This window comes from Fukomys damarensis, unplaced genomic scaffold (assembly GCF_012274545.1).
Source record: "Fukomys damarensis isolate Sample0158 unplaced genomic scaffold, DMR_v1.0_HiC HiC_scaffold_19, whole genome shotgun sequence".
NCBI classification, from domain to species: Eukaryota; Metazoa; Chordata; class Mammalia; order Rodentia; family Bathyergidae; genus Fukomys; species Fukomys damarensis.
In genome coordinates, this window is record NW_022900931.1 from 53,311,045 (window position 1) to 53,335,537 (window position 24,493).

The window sequence follows — 24,493 nt, forward strand, 5'->3', positions numbered from 1 at the left end:
GCTGTTGACTGCAGCGAATAGCTAAGATGTGGCATATTGATTTCTTGTTGTGAAGTGAGCTGTTCAAGCTCCATTTAAGATTTTCATCTTGCATGTAGCCCTGAGCACATCATAGCACCATAAATTAGTTAAATTGCACATTTATCACAAATGTTATTTTAAGATACTGCGTAAATGTGATGGCTGAAAGATATACAGTAGGATTGCAACAAGACCGGGCTGGGGCGGGGTGAGGTCAGGGTCACCTACACACCTGTGGTTGAAATCCCCTCCCTCGGCCCCCTCCTCCCTGATTCCACTTGAAGACCTGATGTGGACAACCAGGATCTTTCACTCACTTCTGATCACACCAGCCACAGAGTTGTGGACCCAACTGCAATGGATTTGGAATTTAACTTTAGGTTTTCCTCTTTCATCTCAGGGAATTCTGGGCCCTGCAGGCTTGTGAGTGGAAGCCTCTTCCCAGTAGCGGCCCACTCTGAACCCAGTGAGGTTTGGTGACTTTGGGAAAAGATGGCCTTATATGTCCAAGTGGGGTGAGACTCAACCGGCCTACTTACACACTGCTTGCTAAAGGGACTGTCGTCAAGCCAAATGAGGTTTGCATTCACAGCTGGGTCCCTGGACTGCTCAGTCACTATACTTGTTTAGAGGCAAAATTCATGGGTCCCATTAATACAAGCAATCCTTTCCTGGCCATGAGTCCAACATATCAAGTAAGCCTTATCCCTGCTCCTCACCTTGGCCATCAGTCCTCACTTGTACCACCAAGCTAAAAAGCCCTAAAGATAATCCCGGGAGTGGAGTCAGGAGGAGATGGGCAGAGGGTTGGGTACTTCTCCCCAAGTGTAAAGAGGGGGTTCTGCCACCACCACTTGTACAAATCCCATCTCCTTTCAAGCCACATGGGCCCTGGTGGTGATGGAAGTGTTGTCAGTTTAATCTGTTAGATGCAGGACTTTGGATTCTAATAAACCGATGCTATATTTAACCTGTGAAAAATTCAAGAGTGGAAATCTGGGCTCCAGGATGTGAAGATGCTGAAGGCACAGAGGGGAGGGTGTCTCCGTCCCCTGAGCCAGGTTTGGGGCAGGAGGGCTGAGCCTCAAGGGAAACTTGTGTGTGGTTCAGCTTTTCCCAGGTAAAGGGCAGCAGAGTAAAGAACCACTCAGGAAGGAACAGTGGAGTTGGGGAACCGGGCAGGCCCTTTCCACCACCCACCGGCAGAGCACACGTGTTTGTGCCTACGTCACAAGGCAAGAGCACAGCTGGTGAAGCACTATTTGCCAGAAACCCATTTTCAACTCTAGTGAGGTTCTCTCTTAAAATCCGGAGAGAGATTGCTGAGAGAAAATAAAAGTAGACAGAACATTTGGACTGATTTTGACAAAAAGGGGTGGGGACGAGCAGAAAACTCGTGGGCGTGTTGCTGAACATCTTTGAAAGGGCCTAATTTAAATTTTTAATAAAAGAGTATTTTTTTTTTCTTAAAGTTGAGGTGTTTTATGTATTACATGGATGCAACACAGCTCTCATTTGTATAATTCTAGGTTCGGAGCTATGATTCTGCATAACGGCAGGAGTAGTTTGAATATAGTAATAAAGGTATTTTACAATTTTACATGATGTTCCCAGCATTTTGTTGGCATGATTTGCCGGGGCCAATAAAAGCTTGTGATTATCATATAAATGCTTTCTCCTCCCCTCCTCCCGTGGATGGATTCAGTCTCCTCCCGCCCCCCTCCCCCACCTTGTTATCTCTGATGCCTTCAGCACATAAGAGCCAGCCCGGGGGACCCCAAAGTCCGAATACCCAGCCCAGCTCTGCTATCTGCAAATCCTAAGTGAAAGGGAAGGCTCACTCTGCACAGCCCTTTCTGCTCTTTCAGCTTCCTGCACAATTCAGGGCTGATTTCTCTGCATCCAAAAGGGAAAGCAAAGCCCTGGCCCCCATGCGGGTCACCTGGTGTGACCAGAAACTCTGACACTCACTATTTCATGATGTCCCTTTTCCACAGGGAATACAACCTCGGGCGCAGGCTTCTTATCTAACCGACTTTCATTCCTGGGGAAAATTCTGTGCAAACCACCACGTAAGTGCTCCCCGCTCTCCAAACACCAAAGTTCACTAAAACTCCCCTGATTTACGGGCAGCCTCCGACTGCCAGCACCTGGCAGACACAGCAACCAACTCAGTCATAAACAGATCGCACACGATTTAATTTTAATGTGCTCGTTAGTCGTAGCACATTTCAGACATAATTGTGAACGCAACACAAAATTATAGCAAAAAGACAATTTTAATGCTGCCGTAGAAAAAAGGGTTATATGAAGATTCACATAATGGTGTTTCATTGTCAACAACAAAACAGGGCACAGAGTGTGTTACGGTGTCTGTGCTGTTTACATGCCAATATTTTATACATAGGTTCTCATATGGTGTCAGCTGTCAGTTACTTCTGCAAATTAACTGCCAAAAATGGAGAAGAACAGAATCACTTGGAGAGCCGGTAACCACGGGTTACCTTTCATAAGCCTAAAGATAAAGCTGCAGTGTGGGATCTTGGGAGAATAATTAGGAAGAACAAAACAGAAAGTTACCAATTGAAATAAAAAGGCATCCTACAATATGAAATAGCAACCAAGAGGGCTTATAAATAAGTGAAAGAGGTTGTATCACAGAATGCCTCATGACTTTTAAGCAAAGTATTACAGTACAAACATTTTAAAGGCTTTATCAATGTTTAGGAAATACAGTACAAGTTCTTTTTTTTTGTTGTTCTTTTTTTTTCCTTTGCAAATAGACTTAACCCTTTGAGCACTGAGTTTTTCTTGAGCATTCTTGGATTTCTAATAAATACCTTTAAAAATCATGTGCAAAATAGTTATGATGCCTGCCAGGGATGGATTTCCCAGCCTCGTTTATTCAGACTGCTCAAAACAAATGATAATATGATGCTAATAAATATGTATAATTTAAACATGAACCTCTATCAATATAGATGTACTGTATAGCAAAACAAACAATTATACTTTGCTTTCAGATAATGTTTCTGTATACTTTATAAATGCTATCTGTGGTATCTTCTGTATAATTTACAATGTTTGCATGTAAAAAACAAAACCCATAGACCTTAAAAAAGAAAAAGAAAAAGAAATATACACTATACATAGGCACGGCTTATGCCCAGAACATAGCAGGTACATAAAACACTGTTGCTATAAATGCAAGAAAAAAGGTCATTTAACCACAATCACATTTTTCATAAGAGTCTGAAATCTATACAATATATACATCTATGTTTCAATGTGAAAATAATATTCTTTTAAATTTCAAGGCGTGTTATACCCCTGCAGACCTGCATAAATGGAGGCTCTTATTATTAATTATAACTAAGCTGGTAAGGAGTTTAAAAAACAGAGCTTCATACATAATTATTTTATTTTATTTTTTAACCAAATTAATGCAAAAGTGCTTCAAAGTACTCAGAGGGCTAAAGATGAAAGGGTGAGAAATGCCAGCACACTGGAGTCTCATGGAAAAAGTGTGCCTGATTTCGTTATAAATGCTTAATTAAACTGTCTGTTAATGCATGCAGCTTGAAGCATCAGGGGGATGCTCACAACTAAGTCTCATTTACACAAAGTTCCAAACACTTACCACTGAGTTTTAACCTTCATATTTTACCAGTAACAACAGCTGATTATGCACCTCTATTAAACACTGTACAGTTATACAAAACAGTCCAGCCCAGAGTGATTCTCTGCAGTTAACATAAGAACATGTGCCAAAAACAAGACAGAGGGGCCTTAAGGTGCCTTCAACAGTTTCCCTCAAAGCAAACCGCAGTCAGTCCATCAGAAGCAAATGCTACTGCTTCTCCAACTCAGAAACGTATAGCAGGTGGTCTTCCGGCGACTTCCCGTGTGTTTTGCTAAGGTGAAGTTTAACTGCATGCTTGCTTGCAAAGGTCCGATTACAAAGTTTGCACTGATAGGAGGTCCCCAGGTCCTCCTCTGGGGAGGACGTCACCAGTTTTTCCGATGGCGACTTGGTTTGTGCTATCTGATTGTTAATCTGTTCACTGGACAGTTTGGATAAGTCTCGTAGCCGGAAGCCCAGATGTGACTCTAGGTGGCTGATGTACGTGGAAGGAGTCCTGATTTGTGATGCACAGTCATTACAAAAGAACACAGGGTGGCCAGTGTCCAAGTTTTTGAGGAACTTTGTTCCACCTGTCCTTCGAAGCTGGTATTTCACATTGGCCAGCCAGTGACTGATGGTGGTCATGGAGAGGCCGGTGAATCTGGAGATGTGCATGCGTTCCTGGGGGCTCAGGTCTGACATGATGTACTTCCCTTCGGAGGTCTGTCGGAGGCTGGCAGCAAACTGGGCCTGCAGGATGAGCAGGTGCTGGGGATTCCAGTTTGACTGGCGGCCCTTCCTCTTCTGTGCGGGCGTTGACTCCTCGGCCTCCTCCAGAGTGGCCCCGTCAATGTCAGACTTCTCGGAGATGCTGGAAGGAGTGGAGGATTTTGACGTGTGGCTCTCTGTCAAGTTCTTCAGCATATCGGATATATCTGACAAGGCATTCTCGCGTAGCGGTGAGTTTGACATGAATGACACCACGGCAGATGTCTTTGCCGTTGTCACCGTGGATGAGGAGGTTGCCGGGGATGTGGATGTGGGGGACAAAAGCACTGAACCCAAAGAGCAGCCTTTGTCACTCTTTCCTTTTGTCAAATCTATGGGCTGGTCATTGTTGACGTGGTAGAAATAGCGGTCGAGGTGCTCCGCCTTCTTGGCCTGCAGGGGTGGTGGGGTGGCCACGGCTGCCTTCTCGGCCAGGCTGTTGCTCATTTTGAAGAGCATACTCATGGGGTCGAGTGCAGGCAGGGAGGGCTTAGCAGCCTTGCCCAGGTGGATGTTCATGACGGACTGCAGAGCGCTCAGCGGGTTCACGAAAGGCTGTTCAGGTGGGTGGTCAGTGATGATGGCTGTGCTGCCGCTCAGGGTGCTTCCCAGGGGCTTTACCAGCTCCTTGCCATTCTCCACTGGCTCTGCTGCAGGGCTCCCCTCCTTGCACCCATCCCTCGGAGGACTGGGGCTGTTCTCCTGGCTTTTGAAGCCCCCGTCACTGGACGCCTCCATCTTGATGGGCTCGCTGAGCTCGCTGCTGCATGGGGAAGGAGTGGCCCGCTTGGGTGGGGACAGTTTGTCCTCTGGCTCTTTCATTTTCTCCTCCACTTTGGCAACTTTCTCCGTGACTTTTTTCACCAGCTCCTCCATGGCATGAAAGTTTGTCTTGGGCATTGGGGAGGTCTGGCTGCTGGGCGGAGAGACCAGGGTCTGGGTTTTGGTGGGAGACACAATCTCGCTATTGCCAAACATGGGTTTCAGGGGTGTACTTTTCCCGGACGAACCCAGGGAGAGCTTCATCATGTTGGGGAGCTGATAGGCGGCGTGGATGCTGGGGTAGCCTCCCCAGCTGGGAGTGCCATTCTGGGCCTTGTTGATGGCAGACGTCACTGTGTTTTCTAGGGATTTGAGGATATCTAGACCCCCTTTGGGACTCTCTTCTAAGTCATTTTCAGTCAAATAATGATACTTGGAAGAGATGTCATACTTCTCTTCTTCCTCACTGGGCTTCTCCTTCTCCTTGGGTTTTTCATCAGGGACTGCTTTCTCCTTGTCAACCTCTTTCTTGACTTCCACATTCAGTTTTGGGGAGACACTTGAGGGTGTATTGGAGGGGGATGTGAAGGTGGTGGCTGCCAGAGGCACCGACTGCACCTTCTCATCCAGCAGCGTGGTGATGGTGGGCGTGACAGGTGTCTCCATGATGGGCTTCCCCTTCTTCATGGCCGAGTTTGTGACCTTGATGAAGTGGCCAGTGACCATCATGTGGGCCGTGAGCTCCTGCAGGGTGTCATGGGAGCTGCCACACTCCATGCACTTCAGGATCTGTGACTTCCGGGCTTCAAAGTGCCATGCATAGCTGGCCCCGTTCTGGTGGCCATAGCGATTATTTGGTGTGATGTAAGGGTTGGAGTTCTTCTGAAGCGCATCGTTGGCATCTGACAAGGTAGCTTTGGGGGTTCCACCCGTGGAATCTGGAGAGCTGGGGAGCTCCAGCTCCAGGGAAGCTTTCTTTCGGGCTGCAGGGATGATTTTGGCTGCGACAGGAGTGACGGGTTCCTTCAGAGGCACTTTTTGGTAGTGTTTCGTTTTGATCATATGGACACTCAAATCTTGGAGGGACTCAAAGGAGTGGCCACAGTACATGCACTTCAACACCTTCTGAGCATCCTCTTTCCCCTCCATCTCCAGCAAGGAGCGCTTGCGAGGCTTAGACCAGCGTTTGGGGTTGTTGTTGTCGGTCTCGTGGTTGTCGTCACGGTAATGGCCGGTTTCATTCATGTGCACGGTCAGCTCCACCAGGGTGTCATAGGCGGCACTGCAGTCTTTGCATCGGAACTTGCTGGCTCCGGTGAAGATGGAGCCGTAGAGCTTGCTACTCTGCCGGTAAAGCTGCACGGTGCTGAAGAGGCTGGGCTCAGGCAGCATGCGGCTCTGTGACACCTGCTGCAAGGTCTTGGCCATGGCGCTCTGGTGCCAGTCGAAGCTCCCGCTGCCACAGCTGCTGCTACTGCTGCTGCTGCTGCTGCTGCTGCCATTGTTCTTCTCCGACGAGGGCTGGTGCAGGTTGAGGTTGAGGTTGGACCAGTAGGAGTTGGAAAGGAAGTTGTTGTACACAGCCTTCATCTGCTCCAGGCTATCAGACACGGTCGTGTCTTCCAGGGGGACAGTGACTTCCTTGGTCTCCTCTTCATTCTTGATGGAGCCACTTTCAAAGTCGGCCATTCGGTCACTGGTCTCACTGATGTGTGACTCGCTGTCCATTTCGTGGCTGGAAAACTCAGCAGCTGGGGAGTTCTGGTAGCTGGGGCAGGGCTTGCTGAGCTCCTTCTCCGGGCACATGTACTTGGCTGAAGGCTCTCCATCTGCCGTGTGCTCCTCAGGGTCTATGTCTTCATCTACCAGGGCGGCCGCCTTTAACTCATCAGAAACATAGGCTGTCGTGGTAACAGGTGGGAGTGAGGGACAGACAGGATAGAAAGGAGAAAGGAGGAGGAAAAAAAAGGGGAGAGAAAGCATTAGTAAGTGTTGATCCTTCCTAGGCTATGTTATTGGCTCTCGGGAAAATGTATCAAACTAGGTGGGCAAATGTATTTGTAAAATTAAATAGTTAAAATGTAGTGTTTCTGTGGAGCAAAAAAAAAAAAGTCTGCTCTTCAAACATAATTTGCCACCTTATTCTTCTCAAGGGGCAACAGCTTGAAATTAAAACTAAATTTGAAATTAATGAAGCACATTCTGGAGGTGGCATTCATTTCTAAAGTAATAAATTACTTGTATCAACCTCAGAGACAGCAGTTCCTGTCTGTCAATTAATATGTCTTATGCTTCTCCTACCCCTAATGCATTTCTTAACAGACAGATTCACAATTTAAATTAAGCAAGCATTTTTTACTCATTACATTTTTGAGGCTCAATCTTTAATAAATATAAAGTACAAAAACATCAATAAAAATTTTACGAAGTAAAAAGAAAGTACATCAATTGCAATAAATTAAAAACAAGGTTTCGTGGCTTATTTTCTTTCTTCCTCCTGAAAAAACAGGTCTCCTAAAAGCTCAGAGTAAGTTTCCTAGCAGGAACAGGTGCTGGTTGGGGGGCACCTGGCCCATTAGCTCCCAGCCCTGGTCCTGTCCTCCACACGGGCACTCGGCCGTCCTCGGCTACCCGTACATACACACGCACTGTCCATGCAGAATCATGACAGAGTAAATTCAGGAAAATTGGTATGCGGTGCTCATTCTTGCTGTATAAATATATACAAGACCTTCCAGTGGACCTTACAAATGTCAGAGTGTTTGCTCCTTAGACTACTTTGTCAATATTTACTCAGCATAAGCTTCACGGGCATCCAACAGGGATCCTGTCTTTCTGGAGTCAATGTAGCTGGGGATGTAAACCCAGCGTGCATCCTGGAGCGCATGGAGGGCAGGGCCCGGTGGCTGGGGGTTCTAGGTCACACACAGCCAGACACATGAGCCCGGAGAACACTCATGGTCACGGGCCAGAGTGATTTGTTTTTCCATTTTCTTGCATTCAGGGACTCAGGTTATCCCTTATTAAAGCTGGGCTCATACTGTGTACTACATCTTGTGGTCTTGCATACACTTAGGTGTGACCAGCCTTGTGTGAGCTACAGATTCAAGCCAGAGAAGGGGAACAAAAGTTATGTTTTCCTATTGGCTCCTAAATACCTGCTTGCAGTTAATGTGTTGGGTGGCTGGAATGCCACCTTGCTTATTAGGAGGCTGAATAAAAAAGAGAAAGATAAAGAAAAAAAATGTTCTTGGAAAAGGAAGGGAAGTTTTGTCTGTAGAATTAAATAATGTGTGCGTGCGTGTGTGTGTGTGTGTGTGTGTATAGTGGTTCAATGGTTCATGAACTTAATTTGTTTCCCGATTTTGAAAAAAGATGGCCATGTTCATGTTCACGTAGGAAAGAAGGCTATGGACATATCTCTCACCCAATACAGAGTTCACAAAATCAAAGTCTTACCAAATGCTTCTGCTTACAAACCAAACTGCTTGCAAACAAAAGTTTTGGTGAACTGAGGTTCCAAGATATAGAGATATTTGCTCCAGGTAGTTTCACATCAGAAAAAAAAAATTGCAAATTGACTCCCTTGGAGCCAAGTACATATTTCCCCCTGACTATTTCTTCCTGCTTTGCTGTGATGCTTCTATTCCTATGTCCCCACTTAGAGCACCAAGATTTCTAAGCTGAAACACAACAGTGATATCTCACACTAATGTAATGTGAGCTTGGATGGGAATCATTTCCCATGGGGGTGTGTCAGCTACAGAGAAAGGGACACTGCTGCCCACATGCAATATACAAAGCAAGAGTCTTGTGCAAGAGCCATGTGATGTTCTATAGAAATGACCACAAGAAAGTGCCCTGCTCTGGTCAGCTAAGGTGCAAAGTGTTGTGGTGAACCTTAAGTTTGAGGCCACCCACTTAGAGATGACAAATTAAAATGGCTAAAGCTCTTTTCCTAGGGCCAGAGCCAAAATGAATAAGGAAACAGTGTGCAGGCCAAGGGAGGCTCCTCTGCTGGCCACAATGAAGGATGACAGTGCATGTGTTGGAAAGGGAACAGGAAAAGAAAAATAAGACATCTCAGTCTTCTCCACAGCCTTCCTCAACTTGCAACACAAAAGAGAAATCAGGACCCTTCAACTCCCAGAAAATGGCAAGCCTGATAGAAGGACAGCTGGGATGGAGGGACCAAGCAACCCCATTTGCCTACACCTGTGTTGGTTTAGCACTAAAGGTCCTGCATCTGGGAATCCATCAGTCATGGCCAGGTGGGCGACAGCCAGCAATGGAAGTCAAGGCACCTAGGAGAGTCTGCATCTTCTCCTGCAGTTCCCCCAGAGGGCAGCTGTAACAGGGCACACTGAGGTTGGCCAGATGCAATTCATGGTCTGCAGAAAGCAACAGGTAGGATGGGGTGCATGGTGCTCCTGCCCCAGAAGAGCATCTGTTTTGGAGAACGTTGGAAAATGGAGAGGGAACCGTGTCCCTGTCATTTAGGCTCGAGAGGCCTTGATCTATGCAGACAAAAAGCCCTTCTCTTCTGGCCATGCTCCTTGGAACCACAGCCTTCAGCTTGAACGCCACACTGTGGGCATTTTATCCCCATTTCAGCACCTCCACAGAATTAAATCTGAGACAGAAAATGCCCTTCTCATTGCCGCTACAGGAGGACACCGGCCAGTCAGAAGCAGCGGCAGCCAATGGCCCACCATAGCATGAAGCTAACTAGCAGCTTTGCCAGCCTGCCTCCTTCTCAGGGGCAGCATGGCTCCCCACAAACAGGACTGATTCCTGCCCCACTGTGGAAGCATCACCACAGCCCTGGGTGCCCCACAGGCCATCTGGAGCGCTCCCCTTCATGCGCTCCGCCCAAGGTGCCCCGACATGCTCCAGCATGCTTTGTAAATGCAGCGCAGTGTCAGATTATCACCAGTGTGATGACTGAGAAGGAAATCAGTATTGAAAGACAAGGAAGGACAACCTCCCTGCGGGGAACAGAATCTAGCTCTGAGGGAAATAAAAAGGCTCCAGTGCCCAGAAGGCCTAAACCTTAGGGAGACCTAGCGTCACCCTCCAACCCAGCCCTCACCTTATCCTGGCTTCATATGGTCCTCATCACTGTACTTGTACACTTCTGTGATGGGACTCTCACTATGTGTCCCAAAGGTCTTGTTCTTTCAGACTCACTGGCAAAAAACTTCCTTAGGTAGAGCCTGTAACTTTAACCATGCGTTCTTCCATGTTAAACTACAGGGCGGTCTTTCCACTATGTTTTGCAATAGCTTCATTCTTCTGAGGATATCAGACATGCTCTCAATTACAGAACTTTGAGAAAACATGGAAATGCGCCTAGAGGTGGCAGAGTAGATTATGGCATCGAAAGCATCTGGCCACTCCACAAATACTTCCTAAGCGCCCAGGTAAGCTACTGCCCTTTGAGCAAGACATCATGTTCTTTCTCGAGCCTCAGTTTCCCTACCTGTACAATACAGGGCAGTGAAGTAATGAGCCACAAGGCCTACTCTTCTAAACTTGCACCATTTTATAGCTTTTCTGATTAGAGGTTGAAGAGCTGAGCAGTAAACTTTTCTCTGGCTCCTTTCCTGTAAGCACTGGATCTGCACACTCAACAAGCAATTGTTCCTCGACCCTTCTTTGAACAGAACCTAACGTGCAGAGTTCCCGGTGGGATACAAGGAAGTTTCTGGACACTTGGACAGTTAATGCTCTGGATGAGGAGAAGAGGGAGAGAGGAACAGATGTCTGCATCATTATGTGGACAGGGAGAAATCAACTACAGGTGCATGGGCCTGACGGAAACATGAAGGACTCTGGTCCGTCACCAGCCCTGATAAGGAACTGCATACGGCCTCAGGAAGCTCACTGTCATCACAGGCAGTCACGTGAATCCCCTGATGGTACTTAACTTGAATTTTCCGGGAACAAGGGCCTTGTATCCTCCCTCTGGCACACAGTAGGTGAGCAACAGTCACCGTCTCCTCCTTTGGAAAGAGGTTAGTGGGGGGCCACTGCCAGAAGAGAGGTGCTGCCAGCAGCAGCCTTTGTAATTGGATCTTGTCCCCTCCTACCTCAGCCTGGTCCAGCCACTGGCATCTTCCACCCTGTCCTCAACCAACACTAGGACATGGACACCAGCCTAGCAGAAGCCACAGGGATCAACACGCTTAGTGACTCAAAATGAAATCCCAATTCCTCCAAGCAGTCCCAGGAGTCCTCCACTCGTTGGCCCCTGCTTCCTTTCTGGTCCTCTCAGATTCTAGAACGTGCCAAGACCTTTTACTCCTCACTTCCCACTGCTGCCCGCTCAGCTGGAAACTCTGAAACAGGTGCAGAGAAGTGAAGAGTGGGACCACCTGCCTTGCCCAGGCTGTATGTGAAAGGTCATTTATGGCCTTTCTGACCTCAGCTTCTGTCCTTTTAGCACCCTCTGCCTTCATGTGACAAAGCACACTGCTGAAATCACTGCTCTAGCCAGACGTTCCAGATGTTGTGATCAAGACTAGCGTGAGCCACCCCCCATCCTACACTCTGTACACCAAATGGCTGGCACAAACCTACCGTCCGGCTCTATCAGTCCCTTTTCTGTTACTTAATGAAGTATCTGAGGCAGGCTAGCCTTCATTTTTTGGTTTTGGTTTTGGTTTGGGTGGTGTACAGAGGGATCAAACTTGTGAGGCAGGTGAGCTAAATCCCCAGCCCTAACCTCAGTTTTTTTAAAAAGAAGGGCATTTAGCTCACAATTTGGGAAACTGAAAAGCCAAATGGCATGTCCCAACTCTGGCGAGGGCCCCTTAGCAGAAAGTGGAGGTGCGTGCAGCGGGGAAAGACCATATCTTACTTAGAATGGGAAACCGGCAAGAAATTCAGGGGTCAGGCTTCCTCTTCTACCAGTGCACTTCTGCAGAAACAAACTCTGGATCCCAAAGGAACTCCCGTAATTCCTTCCAATGGCAGCGTCCCCAGTGATCTTGTGCTCTCCTACTAGGCCCCACCTCTTAAAGATCCCACCACTTCTCACATTAGCACACTGAGGATCAAGCCTCCAACACAGGAGCCAGTTGTGGGGCACACATTTAAACCATTTCAAAAAGATGGCCCCAGCCCTAGTGACCAATCAACATGGAGGAAATGAACATCATAGATTACTTTTTCTTATCTCCTCAATAGTTGCCATATCTCTATCCCAGGTGCAGCCAGACTCCAGCCAGTCCAAGAACAGAGAGATGTCCTGGGTTGTGGTACACAGTCCTTCCTGGGCCTGTGCTCTGAGTGTGACTGGCATTTCCAGCATTGCATTTCAGGAGGATGGGCCTTTGAGATGGACACAATGCAGAAGCCACTGCCAAGGAAGAGAGGAGGAAGCACTCCAGCTGGTGGTCTGCTGTTGTTGGAGCCACCCTTGACTGTGCCACACCCAACACCTGCCTTCAGGAGTGCATTATCATGCTTCCTTTCTCTTTCACAGACAAGATTGAAACCTTTGCTGCCTGCTCCAACAGAGCAGACAGCTGGACTGTGAGGGGAGGGCTTCCCATTCAAACCACCATGCAGCAGCTGCAAAAATGCAAAGAAACACAGAGAGGCAGGCAGAGACTCACCAAGGAGGGAGGTGGGCTGAGGAACCTACATTTCATCTTTCCCCACGTCCTTCTCTAACAAAGTCCCTCTCTCTCTGTCTCTGTCTCTCTCTGTCTCTCTCTCTCTCCAATATGAGAGCCAAACTGCTGCACTTGATTTCCAACTTGTACCCCCAATTTCCCCACCCAATAAATGAAAAACAAGTGCTTAAGGAAGGAGACGCAATCCGTCTGTGGTGTGCTGAGTGCCAAGGACACCTTTGCATAAGATGAACTAAAGAACTTCCCTGAGCAAAACCAAATGGGATCCTCAGGTAGATCCATGCTCGTGAAAAATGAAGGCTCCCAAACTTACAAAAGCTTCTGACAGTCCTACAGCCCAATACCTTGGGAAGGGCATGTGATGAAGAGAACAATGATCCTGCCTATTATATGCACATGTGCATGAACCGTTTCCCCATTCACTGCCTCTGATCCTCGGAAGGGTGCTGGGAAGTGGATGGAACGATCTCCATTTTGCAGACATGGAAAGTGGAATTCCATCAAGTTGTATGGAGCTATTTATCCCATAAGGCTGACATCCCAGGTACCAGTATGAGGGGTCTACACAAAAAGGTGTGTGTGAGTGCTGTTATAGGCCCCTGAGTGGGCTGCAAGGCAGAGCCTCGGCTGGGCTACGTCCCCCAGCAGGATTCACACCTGCCTCTCCAGGGGGTCCTGCATCCCCACCCACAGCTCACCAGTGGCTGGGGATGACAGATGTGTCCAAGGAATGAAGAGTCGCCCCACCGCAGCAATCAGAAGGTCAGGAGGCAGTAGCTCTCTCATTAGTATTTATTATCATCATTAACTAAACTCAACCACTAGGTAAAAAGAAATTAATATGTTTGATATAAATGTAACACAATAAGCTGGGGCATAATGGAATTCATTTCTGGACAAGTGGGAATTACCTTCATCACATTGCTACTACTCTCTCCCAAAGGTGAAGAGGCGGCGGCTTGGATCTGTGCTTCCAGGCCACAGGGGCTGTGGGTGGGCTGGGATGGGGGCACTAGGTGGGAAGAAAAGAAAAGAAGGCACGGCTGTGCCATGCTCCCAGAAGCAATTTCGGAGTAAGTTACCCCGGGGACATTAACATTTTCTGGGCCTGAATGAAGGTTCTGAAGTTACAACCCTCTGTTTTCAAATGCTCGAAACTACCTGGGAAGGTGTGCTGCTAGCTAAACTCCTCGGAGATACTCCTCCCAGGGTCCACTTACTAAGGACAGCCCGAAGAACATCCTCCTCCACAAAGTGCAACTCTGCACCTCCCAACAGGCTGAGGAGGCCAGAGGGAGGGAGGGAGGCGCGGGAGTCGCTGAGCAGCGTCAGATGCTGTCACCTATCTAGGGATGTCAGAAAGGTGAGGACGGGTGGGGAAGGCGAGACAGAAAATAAAGGGAACAAGAAAGACCAGGAGAAAGGGGTTCCAACAGGAACAAGAGGTCTCGGGGTGAGAAAGAGAACAGGACAGAGATCTGAGAAGAGACAGAGGTGAAAGAAAAGACGACTTCAGTGGCGAGGCCTGCAAAATGGAGAAGGTCTAGAGCTTGGGTGTGGAGGCAGAGGAGGCCAGGAACACAGCCACCAAGAGCAGGCTGCCAGGGTGCTCCCGGCGGTCACCTCCAAGGCCCAGGCTCCTTGGAGACCTGTTCTCTCCCTTCCCCAAGTACTCAGATGACATGGGGTGATTATTTTTTCTTTTTAAAGAATAATTTAATCAGCTGAGGGAGTGACCAAGAGGAACGTTAATGCCAACCCTGGTGAAGAGAGCAAGCTGGAAGCAGATTAGACACAGGCTTGATTCTGCCTGAGAGACGAAGGAGAGCCTTCCTGGACAAAGAGGACATTATTGCATCTGGTGTGGCCAGGACAACCAACACTGGCCTTGGCCAACCACCAGGAAATCCTCTCAGGCCCTTATATATGTGATCACATGGAAACCAGAAGTATCCAGAAAATGCCAGGGACATGGCCAAAATTGGAAAATAAGGCTGCTAGGTCTGGAGTCGGGTCTCTGAGCTAACTTTCCAGGGCAAATGCCCACCAGCCTCTGCAGATGCCCTCCCCAGATAAAGGTATTCTGTCTGTTTCATGACTCTAACACTGAGTGTCCCGTACTGCTGTAGAATCTGCCTAGATAAGGAAAGATGCCAAGATCCTCAGAAGATATCTGGACCATTCTTCTCCCCCTGGCTTGCACCTGTCATGTGGCCCACAGTAGAGGAAACCCCCTAGGAACTTCAGGAAGGCATAGTTGAGAAGCCACAGTGGCCTGCCTTGGAGAGCTGTCCTGGAAGGCAGTAGCCCATACGCTGCAGAGGACCTACCACTCCTAGCATTTCTACATTGCATTTTCTTCTGTGAAACTTTTCAGTGTCACAGAGTGTGCCCATGGCGCTTAGCTTCTTTCTGCCCAAGACTGCTCACGTGATTGCAAAGACTGGCTGCAGGGTTGTGAGCTTTAATTTTTTCACCTACAAATGGGAAAAAGGAAGGAAATGGGCATAATATTGGCCACACCCACCTCCCAAGTGTTCATATAAATGAATGTGCAAGACTTTTCCAAATTAAAGGGCTTCTGCAAATACAGTCAAGCAAATTGTAACAGGTTTGCTCTCTGGGGAAGTTTAGAGGCCCCTAACTATCGGGTAGCAGGGGACAGGGTCAGTGGTATCCTCTGGGATCAGCCCTCCCCTGGTGATGACCTGAGGTGACAGCTCCCAGACCTTCCTCAGAGCCTTTCAGGAAAGGGGGTACTGGGGAGATCAGGGAAGCTCTGCCTGAATGAAGGCCCCTCCGGTATTCAAGTCCACCTTTCTTCTCTCTGGAAGTCTTAAAATGGAGACAGCAGAAAAGAAGAAAAGCTGGAGAGGAAGAGAAAGGAGAAGGCAGGGAAACAGAAGGCAGGAAGGAAGAAGCACCATAAGGTGAGCATGCACAAAATTAGGACTCCTTGCCCACGCACGTGTTCTTCCGTGGTCACAGCCCCTGTCTGTGTGACTTCTAGGAAGTGCACAGGGAAGGCATGGCCGAGCCTGGCCCCATCCCCCAGCTCCACTGCTCAGACTTGGCCCAGTTTCCAGGCCCTGTGCTGGGGTGGGAGACAGTGCCACATGATCTGCTGTATGGTGCTGCCCGGGGAGGCCCACCTCAGACACCCACTGGCTGCCAGTGTCCCTGTAGCCCCTGTCTTCCAGGAAGGCCACTTCCTCAGGTTGAGCCTAGTCCCCATTTTTGACTAGCTTCTGAACCTTGTCACCTTTCTCTTTTGGGGGAAAGAGCTCAAAGCCCCACCTGCCAAATTCACCTAAATCTCATTCTGCTCTAAGTACACTGCTAAATCCAGACAGACTGATCCATTTGCCACAAGAATTCCTGTTTTATGAAGAACTGGTGTAACTGTCTACTATACAGGGCCTTTTGGGTTATTTTTTGCACAGGGTTTTATGCATAAACATATTAATACGGCTCACTGTGATCCCTTTGTAAGGGTGGCCACACCTGCAGCATCTAATCTACCCAGGATAACCTCATTTGGGTCCTAGAGTTCTCCCCAGGTGTCAGAGCACCCCCACCCACCAAATGGGCTGCTCAGAGGCACCCACCTTCTCTCCCAGACTCAGCCAGCTCAGAAGGTGTGAGGTGGAGATACAAGGCTCAGAGCTGGGCCACATTCACCAAAGGTATTCACCCTCTAGCAGCCCCAGAACCTTGCACAGGGACCCTTGGTCAGGTAACTGTCAAAACAGAGAGGCATCCTCTTAGCTGCTGAACGGAAGAGGGTTCTGAGCAGGAGTTCTGAGGTGAGACTTCCTTTCTGTACTGAGAGTGAAGCAATGTCAGGGGAGGTGACGGGTGGAGTGGAGGCAGCTTGGCGAAACACATCTTCAGCAACACCAAAGGGGCCAGTGTGAATGCTGGGCCCAAGTCTGTTTATTAAATAGGCAGCAGAGAGGGGGAAAAACGGTGCTAGGGAAGAAGAGCTTGCGCCTCAAACACAGGAGGTCCCAGTTCAACAGTGCAAACTGAAATCTTCTCAGTGCATCTACCTGGGCACCCGGAGTCATCCCCCAAGCCATCTAGGATGACAGAGGTCACAGCCTCAGGTGACAAAGACAGAGAAAAGTCATTCCATATAGCACCAGAGAGGCTAGGATCCTTCCAGGTATCCCTGCTGGGCATAGAGCTCCCCAGAAATCAGGAGAATTATGCAAAGGTATGCAGCCAGACCAGAGGGCCTGGGAGGGTATGGACAGGATGAAGCTACAATGGTCAGGACTTTTCCAGAAGGCTGTTTGTGCTAGGATGACAACCTTTACTAGATTGATTGTTCTTCCCCCTAGCAAGGTCAGGAATATTAATTTTGTACACGTTAATTTGATGTAATGTGCGAGATGAATGCTTGTTCAGTTGGGTATCACTATGTTAATAAAGCTGCAATGCTTTCTTGCCAAGAAAAGCATGGCATTAGCTGATTGGTGAATAAAGTCAGTGCGAATAAGGCTGTGTCACTCTGCATAGCCAGAATGGCCAGTGGTTGTTCAGACCATAACAGGATGATGCTTCTTCCTAGGAAATCAAGGATAGGGAGGCTCCTCATATCAAAGGACACCCTCTAGCTGTTGGAAATCCCAGCCTCCTCCAGAGGGACAGTACCCAGAACAAATTTTAACCCAGTGCAGCAGAAAACAAGTGGCCAAGAGCCTCAGAAGCCATGCCGGGAGTTGCCACCACTGAGTCAAGAAAGACACTGCCCGCCAGGCATGGCGGCAGCAGTCAGTAGTCCCAGCATTATGGGAAGTTGAGTGAGACCCTGTCTCAAAACCTTTAAATGAGAATAAAGAAAAGGGAAGTGGGGATTTAGCTCAGAGCAATGGCCCTAGGTTCAATCTCCAATACCAGAAAAACAAAACAAGAAAGACACTGCCTCAGCCTTCTTTCTTTGGATTTTTATTGTAGTAAGAAAGACCAACTATGCCACCTGAGCTGCCCTGACAAGAACAACCTCCCTTCCTTCTCAGCTCTCTCCTCCTCAGAGAGACAAGCTCAGGAAAAGAGGAGGCCTGGAGGCTGGAGACTCTCCAAGATCAGAAAGGAAGACAGCTCCCCTGTCTCTAAAGGGATACTCTTCTTCTTTCCTCCGCGAGGGTGATCTGCTATAGTCTGGGCACAAAGCCCATGCAAAGAAAAAAAAATGCACTGAGGACATACTCATGCAACAAATGCAATTGCCCAGACAACTTTAGAGATAACAAAGAGTAAATAATCAGTCTGGGACCATTGGAGTCATCTTTCTCATTGGCTTCAAGCACATAACAACCAACTAGTCATCCAATCAGCAGAGCAAGTCCCAACAGCTGGCTCTCTGGGTGCCTGTACTGTCACCCCCTGTACCACAAAGGAACGCTTCATTACTGAGGCCACCTTGATCCACTGGGGAACTGACAAGACAGAGCCATAATGCAGTCAGCTGGACAGTTGGGACGTGTCTGGGTTGACCCCAGGGTTGGTTTACCAGGAGAAGCAAAACTCCCAGTGTTGGAAAAAACCCTGGCAAGAGTGTAACAGAAGTGAAGCTTGTTGTGGGTGCTACGTTCTCATTCCTCTTTCTGAGTTCAATATATTTCCAAGTTCTGTACCCATACGGAAGAAAGAATCTAAGCTCTAAATCCCTTCCTTATGTACTTTTTCCTTTTTACTGCACAAAAGGCATAAGGTAAATTCTAACACATAATGGATACAATAAATTAGAATGACTTCATCCACAGAAAGAATTCTCTCACCTTGGTGGAACAGAAGTTGGTGAATTATTAGGGGCAGGGAATGCCTTGGACTTTGCAAATTATATACATGAGCCGTGGCCAATTTTGTTAATGGCTCTACACCCTACACATCTTCAGCTCTAGAGCATGAGAGCTTGTAGAGGTAGGATAGAGTAATTCTTAGGGGCAGCTTGTGGTCTCCAAAAAGGCAGTTCACTCAAGCAGCTTGCCTGTGTACTTGGTGACCTCAAAACACAGGGAAAGCCTTGCGTGCTGGTACTTGCCGATAATCCCAGAACTCTGTGGGGCCGAGGCAGAAGGACTGCAAGTTCAAGCCCAGCCTGGGAAACTTACCAATATCCTGTCTCAAAATAAAAAGTAAGAGAAGGGTTAGTGATATACGTCAGTACAAAGGCTTTGGGTTCAATCCCCAATACCTCCAAAATGAAATGGAGAAACCATATTTGAGAAATGGGCAGTGGGCTGGAAAGATTTGGAAGCAGTCATTAAGGTAGATCTCTTCAAAGCAGCTATATACATCCTCAAATTCTCAGTGGAACTTAGTAGCTTTTTTTATAATAGCTAAAAAGCTTTATCCAGAAAAAAAAAAGGCAAATGGATGGTTTATATGACCTAGGAATTAAGATTTATATCTACCTATTCACTCCATCATCCATCCATTCAACATACGTTACATACAAATTACACACTCTAGGTGCTTCACAGTTAGGAATGTGAAATTACTCAAGTGAGTAAGTCAGAGGGCTTTACTTTCATAGGTCCAAGATGCCCTTAGTTGTCTCAAACACAAGTATATTAGAGGGTTCTACATCTTAGCATAAATGTCTTAGCTTGACATTCAAAATTAGAAGCCCCACGTCACCTTCCTTCTTTCATGTTTCACTGACCCCTCCATACCCACCATGCCGCCCTCTCCTGACTGTTCTTTCAGTCTTGTCTGGATCTATGCCGTTTCCTTCACTTCACATGCAGTGTCCATCTTCTCATATCCTCCTACCTGTCCTCCAAGGTCCTGCTCATTCCATCGCCACCAAGAAGTCACTTCTCACCTGTCTCACTGAAAGTGACCTCTTTAATCTCAGGGATGAGATGGAAAATCCTTTCTAAATTCTAAATTCTAGAGAAATATAATGAATTCCTATTGGCATTACTTTTGGACATCCCCTTTGTGTTATTCTGCAGTTTTTAGAGTAGCTAACCATGTGCATAAGTGCATACATTCTAGGCATCCCTTACCTCTCCATCCTCCACAGCCTCGCATAACAACTCTCCTTATTAGCTTCTGGCTGAATTCACACAGTTTGGTTGGTGGCACTAAGTCTAAGGATCACCACAGACCAAGGGTCACCTCAAGCATTAGTTTCCACCAGTTTCCTCTGCAGCTCTCAAACTCTGAGTAGAGGAGCCAGTCATGAGTGCCCTCTGACCAGTGAGGCATTTCTTCTGGGGACCACGGGCCCATTTCATGGAGCAGAGACAGTCCAGTGGAGAGCCACAGCCACAAGTGCATCTCAGGAGTTCTGACAAGGGTCCTCATCTTATGACCAGTAGTAAAACCTGGAGAGAAAATTCTCACGGTGACTCAGGGAAGCTCAGCCCTGTCCTCTTTCCACTGAGCACCAGCACCAGCACAGGAGCCAGCACAGCTGAGCGATCTTAAGTCCAGCAGCACTGCCAGCACTGAGCCAGGATTCAGTCAGCACTTGGCAAAATCAGCACTCAGCCAGCCCTCACCTAAAAATGACCCAGCAGCCAGTGCTCAGCTGTCACCCAGAACTTACCCAGAACTCACTCAACACTTAAGGCTAAGTAATGATCCAGAACTCAGTCCACAATCACCCAGCACTCAGCTCCCAGCCAGCACTAAGCTGCACTGAGCCCTTGGCCAGCACCCATTCAGCCCCAACTTGGTACTGACCCAGGATTCACTACTGCACCTGTACCCACCATTTGAGACAGAGACCTTCCCAGCCTTTGAGCAACAAAGGCAATGTTTCAAAGATTTGACCTGCTCCGTTTCCGACCTGGGCCGGTTCACCCCTCCTTAGGCAACCTGGTGGTCCCCCGCTCCCGGGAGGTCACCATATTGATGCCGAACTTAGTGCGGACACCCGATTGGCATAGCACACTGCAGCCCAGAACTCCTGGACTCAAGCGATCCTCCCACCTCAGCCTCCCGAGTAGCTGGGACTACAGGCGCGCGCCACCACGCCCGGCCAATGTTTCAAAGATTTGAATTGTTCGTGACTCTGACTGACATATGTGGACCTATAAGACTTCAACCTCATTTCTATTTATTAAAAAAGGTTTCTCCAAACCAATATATAAATAATACCAATTGGCTGGTTGGCATCACAATATATGTTTAAATACCTTATCTTACAAATTTATATTGACATTTATTTAGTCTGAGTTAGTGTTTCTTGTACTAGATTCAGGCATCCTCCATACCTCGACATCCATCAGAACAGAAAGAGAGAAGGAGAGGGAGAGAGACATAGAAGAAATTCAACAACAAAATAATGAAAGCAGAATTTTAACTCATCTGCACAGTACTTGCCATAGCCTTTTTATGGAGGGTAATTCAACAATACATGTCATAATTGCAAATACGTATATTCTTTGACTCGAGTACTATGGAAATACTCATGGGCAAAAAAGAAAAAAAAAACTGTCTTAGGGAGTCCATATATCTGTATCATCCATCATTTCTTAGAATACCAAAAAAAGTGGATAAACAAACGAATACCATGAAATACTATGTAACGATTGATAAGAATTCTATGACAGAAATACCAGTGTGTTAGGAAAGACCGGGGACAACTGGAACACTCACCTATGGCTGTAAACTGTTAGAAGTACTTTGTGAAACTGTGTAGTACAATCTGTTAAAGCTACACAAGCACACATTTGGTGACCCAGCCATTCCACTCCCAGACACACACGCAGCAGATGCACACACACATCATACAAAGGCCTTTCCGATGACACCTTGGATACGTTCTTCATCACAGCAAGACACTGGAAACAACCCCAATGTTATAGCGCAGATTAAAAAAAAAAAAAAAAAGGTTCCCCAAAGCCTCTCATGCATGGCAGGTGACTGGATCACAGGGTGATGTACCGCTCAGTGGATTTGTGCATTAGTGAGGTAACCGAAGGTGGTGTGAGAGTTGGGGTGTAGACAGAGGCGGTCACTGTCTCTCGCTCCCTGGCTCCTCTCCTCTTGCCCTGCTTCCTGGCTGCCATAGGACGACCAGCTTACTTCCACAGCAGACTCTTCCTGCCTCAGAGCCAGCTGACTATGGACCAAAAGCTCTAAAGATCACAAGCCAAAACAGAACTCTCCTCCTTTAAATTGTGGGTGTCAGTTACCGCATGTCAGCGATAAGCACAGGAACTATGACACTCAATGTCAATCAAGAGCAGAAGGGATGCATCTTTTGTCACACATCTACACAACGGAATACCAGCCTGCAGTGAAAATAAACAACGATAGGAAACGACTGTTACAGGAAATGCACCAACACCACATTAGGTGAAAATCATCAGACACAAATGAGTATGCACTGTTTGACTTCATTTGTATCCATTTCAAAATCAGGCAAAACTAAGTGTGGTGTTGAAAGTCAGAGTGCGGTCACCCTTGGAGGAAGTGACCAGGAAACAGCACAGATGTTAGCTCCCAGGAGTCCCTGTGCTGTTTTCTGACCAACAGCCATCTTCCTGCCTCTGCCTCCCAAGTGCTGGGATTACAGGTGTGGGTCACCACTCCCAGCTCTTCATGTGTTATACACACACACACACACACACACACACACACACACACACACACACTGAAAGGCTTTACAAGAAAATAATATAATAATATTCAAGTGGGCATGGTGGTGCCATGCCTGTAATCCCAACACTCGGAGAGGCAGAAGCAGGAAGACTGCAAGGTCTGGGCAACTCAGTGACTACGCAAGAACCTAAAACCTGGCTCATGGGTTCTAGGTTAAATGCTCAATATAAACAAAAGCGAGAGAGAAAGAGAGAGTGAGAGAGAGAGAGAGAGAGAGAGAGAGAGAAACAAGGAAAGAAAAAGAAGAAAGAAAGAAGACAGAGAAGAGCAGAGGAAGTAGAAAGAGGAAAAAAGGAAAGAAAAAGAAAGGAAGAAAGAGAAAAATAAATTAATTCTGGAAGTTTTCATGTGGCGAGATCTCTAAGCCTTATGGTGAGTGGGGAGAAAATCAAGTCTCAGAAGGCTGTTTTCTGTGCAGGTTGAATGGTGGGTGCACAGGGGGAGGTCCTAGCATGGGAGGAGACTTTCTGAGGGTACAGGAAGGTGATCCATTGCTGGAGAGTGAGATGGCAGGAGAGAAAATTGTCTAAAATTTCACAGGCACCTATTCATGGAGAGTTGTGGAATTTAAGAAAAACCACACACTTGTATTAGACACCTCCTATTCCAGGGCCTGCGCTAGACACTGTCGGCAGAGGGGACTAGGGACAAGGCACTATCCACAGAGCAAACGTTCAGGGCATGCATGCAGATGAACAGAAGTGGCTTCCTATACCCAGGAGCAGAGACAAAGTCGCAGAGGCCTCGGAAGCCAGGTCTGCAGGATGTTCAAAGGTCTGCGGCCATGACTAGGTCCTCCTGCCTCTGTTTCCTGTAGCCCCTGCCATTGTGGGTGAAAATGTGACCTACAGCAACAAGAGATCATGGGGAAAGAGAGACATGGGAAAACTGTACTGACCTCAGAGGAAGAAAGAGGCAGGGGCCACCGTCCCACCAACCTGGAAAGCTGCTGGGTGAGAGCCAAAGTACATGTGGGGTACAGCACCCTTAACCAGAGGTGGGGTCTGGTGGAAACTGATGTGCCTTAAGCGTCTCCCTCCTTTCAGATTCTGATTCAGGCCTGGTTTCTGCTGGGCCTTCTCCAAGGTGAGTCTCATTCCTCACTGGGCAGAGTCCCTACTGCCCCTGACCTGGTGATCACCTCATGGACTCTCCCGGGTCCCTGCAATTGGCTTGGCAGGGCAAGTGTCTGTGTGACAGGTGAGGAGGCGGCCCTGTGAGAGATGGGCAGTGCTATCTCTGGGCTGCATTTCCAATTCTAATACAAGTGCTCCAGAAAGTCCAGGTTTTCGGGAAACGCTCAAACTGGCACCTATGTCCACACCCGACTGCCACTCGCTTCCCCAGACATGTGCATTCTGATGGGCCTGGCCATCCCGGCCCTGAAACACGGCCAGCCCTCTGCAAACAGGCAAGCACATCAGCCCGGGGCCCTAAGGCAGGTCTGGCTGCAATGACTCACAGGAGGTCAGCACTGTGTGGCTTCCTTGACAAGCGGCCACTCCTCAGGCAGCACTCAGGGACCTTTGGGATCTCAGCATGACCGGCTCTCCTGGTGCACCCCATGAGCCAGGAGAAGCTCACTCTGGGCCTTTGCTCTCTTGACCTCCAGCATTTCACCTCCTGAACCCCAGCTGAGGTCCCACTGGCCTGGAGCCCTTGTTGTCTCCTGCACCCCAGGGTTTCTTACCCCCGTGTGCCCACAGCCCTCCCAGGATTTTGCAGCTATTGTGATACCTCCTTTCCGCATGGGCTGGGCGGGCAAGGGAGTCTCACCAGCCCCCCAGCCCAGGCAGGACGCTGCACATACCGGGTGCTCCATAAGTTTCTCTCAATTCCATCCAATCTTCCAAGGCAGACTCCACGTTTTTGCTCTTTTCAACTTTGCTTCCTTGAAACACTCTGCACCGACCACCATTTCCATCAAAAGTTAAAAACCCAGAACTAATTACCAGGGCTCAAGGGCAGCTCATTCACCGGCAACTACTCGGGCTCGGACAGGTACTGGCCCACTTGGGGATGCTTTGTACTGCTGTCACCTCTT

The 24,493-nt window shown here is 48.0% G+C and overlaps 1 protein-coding gene across 2 annotated transcripts in view; it reads right to left on the reverse strand.

Annotated features, from left to right (window-relative positions):
- Positions 1-2,285: 2,285 nt before the first annotated feature.
- Tshz3 (teashirt zinc finger homeobox 3) overlaps positions 2,286-24,493 on the reverse strand; it is a 70,352-nt gene continuing 48,144 nt past the window's right edge. The window contains exons 1-2 of one of the 2 annotated variants that reach the window (XM_010641001.3): positions 19,842-19,921; positions 2,286-7,077 (exon numbers count right to left, since the gene is read on the reverse strand). In XM_010641001.3, the coding sequence (XP_010639303.1) occupies positions 3,872-7,077; positions 19,842-19,866 (3,231 nt within the window). In that variant the 5' untranslated portion in view covers positions 19,867-19,921 and the 3' untranslated portion in view covers positions 2,286-3,871. Of the gene's footprint in view, positions 7,078-19,841; positions 19,922-24,493 lie in introns of those variants that run through there. The other variant, XM_010641002.2, reaches the window with a different exon arrangement.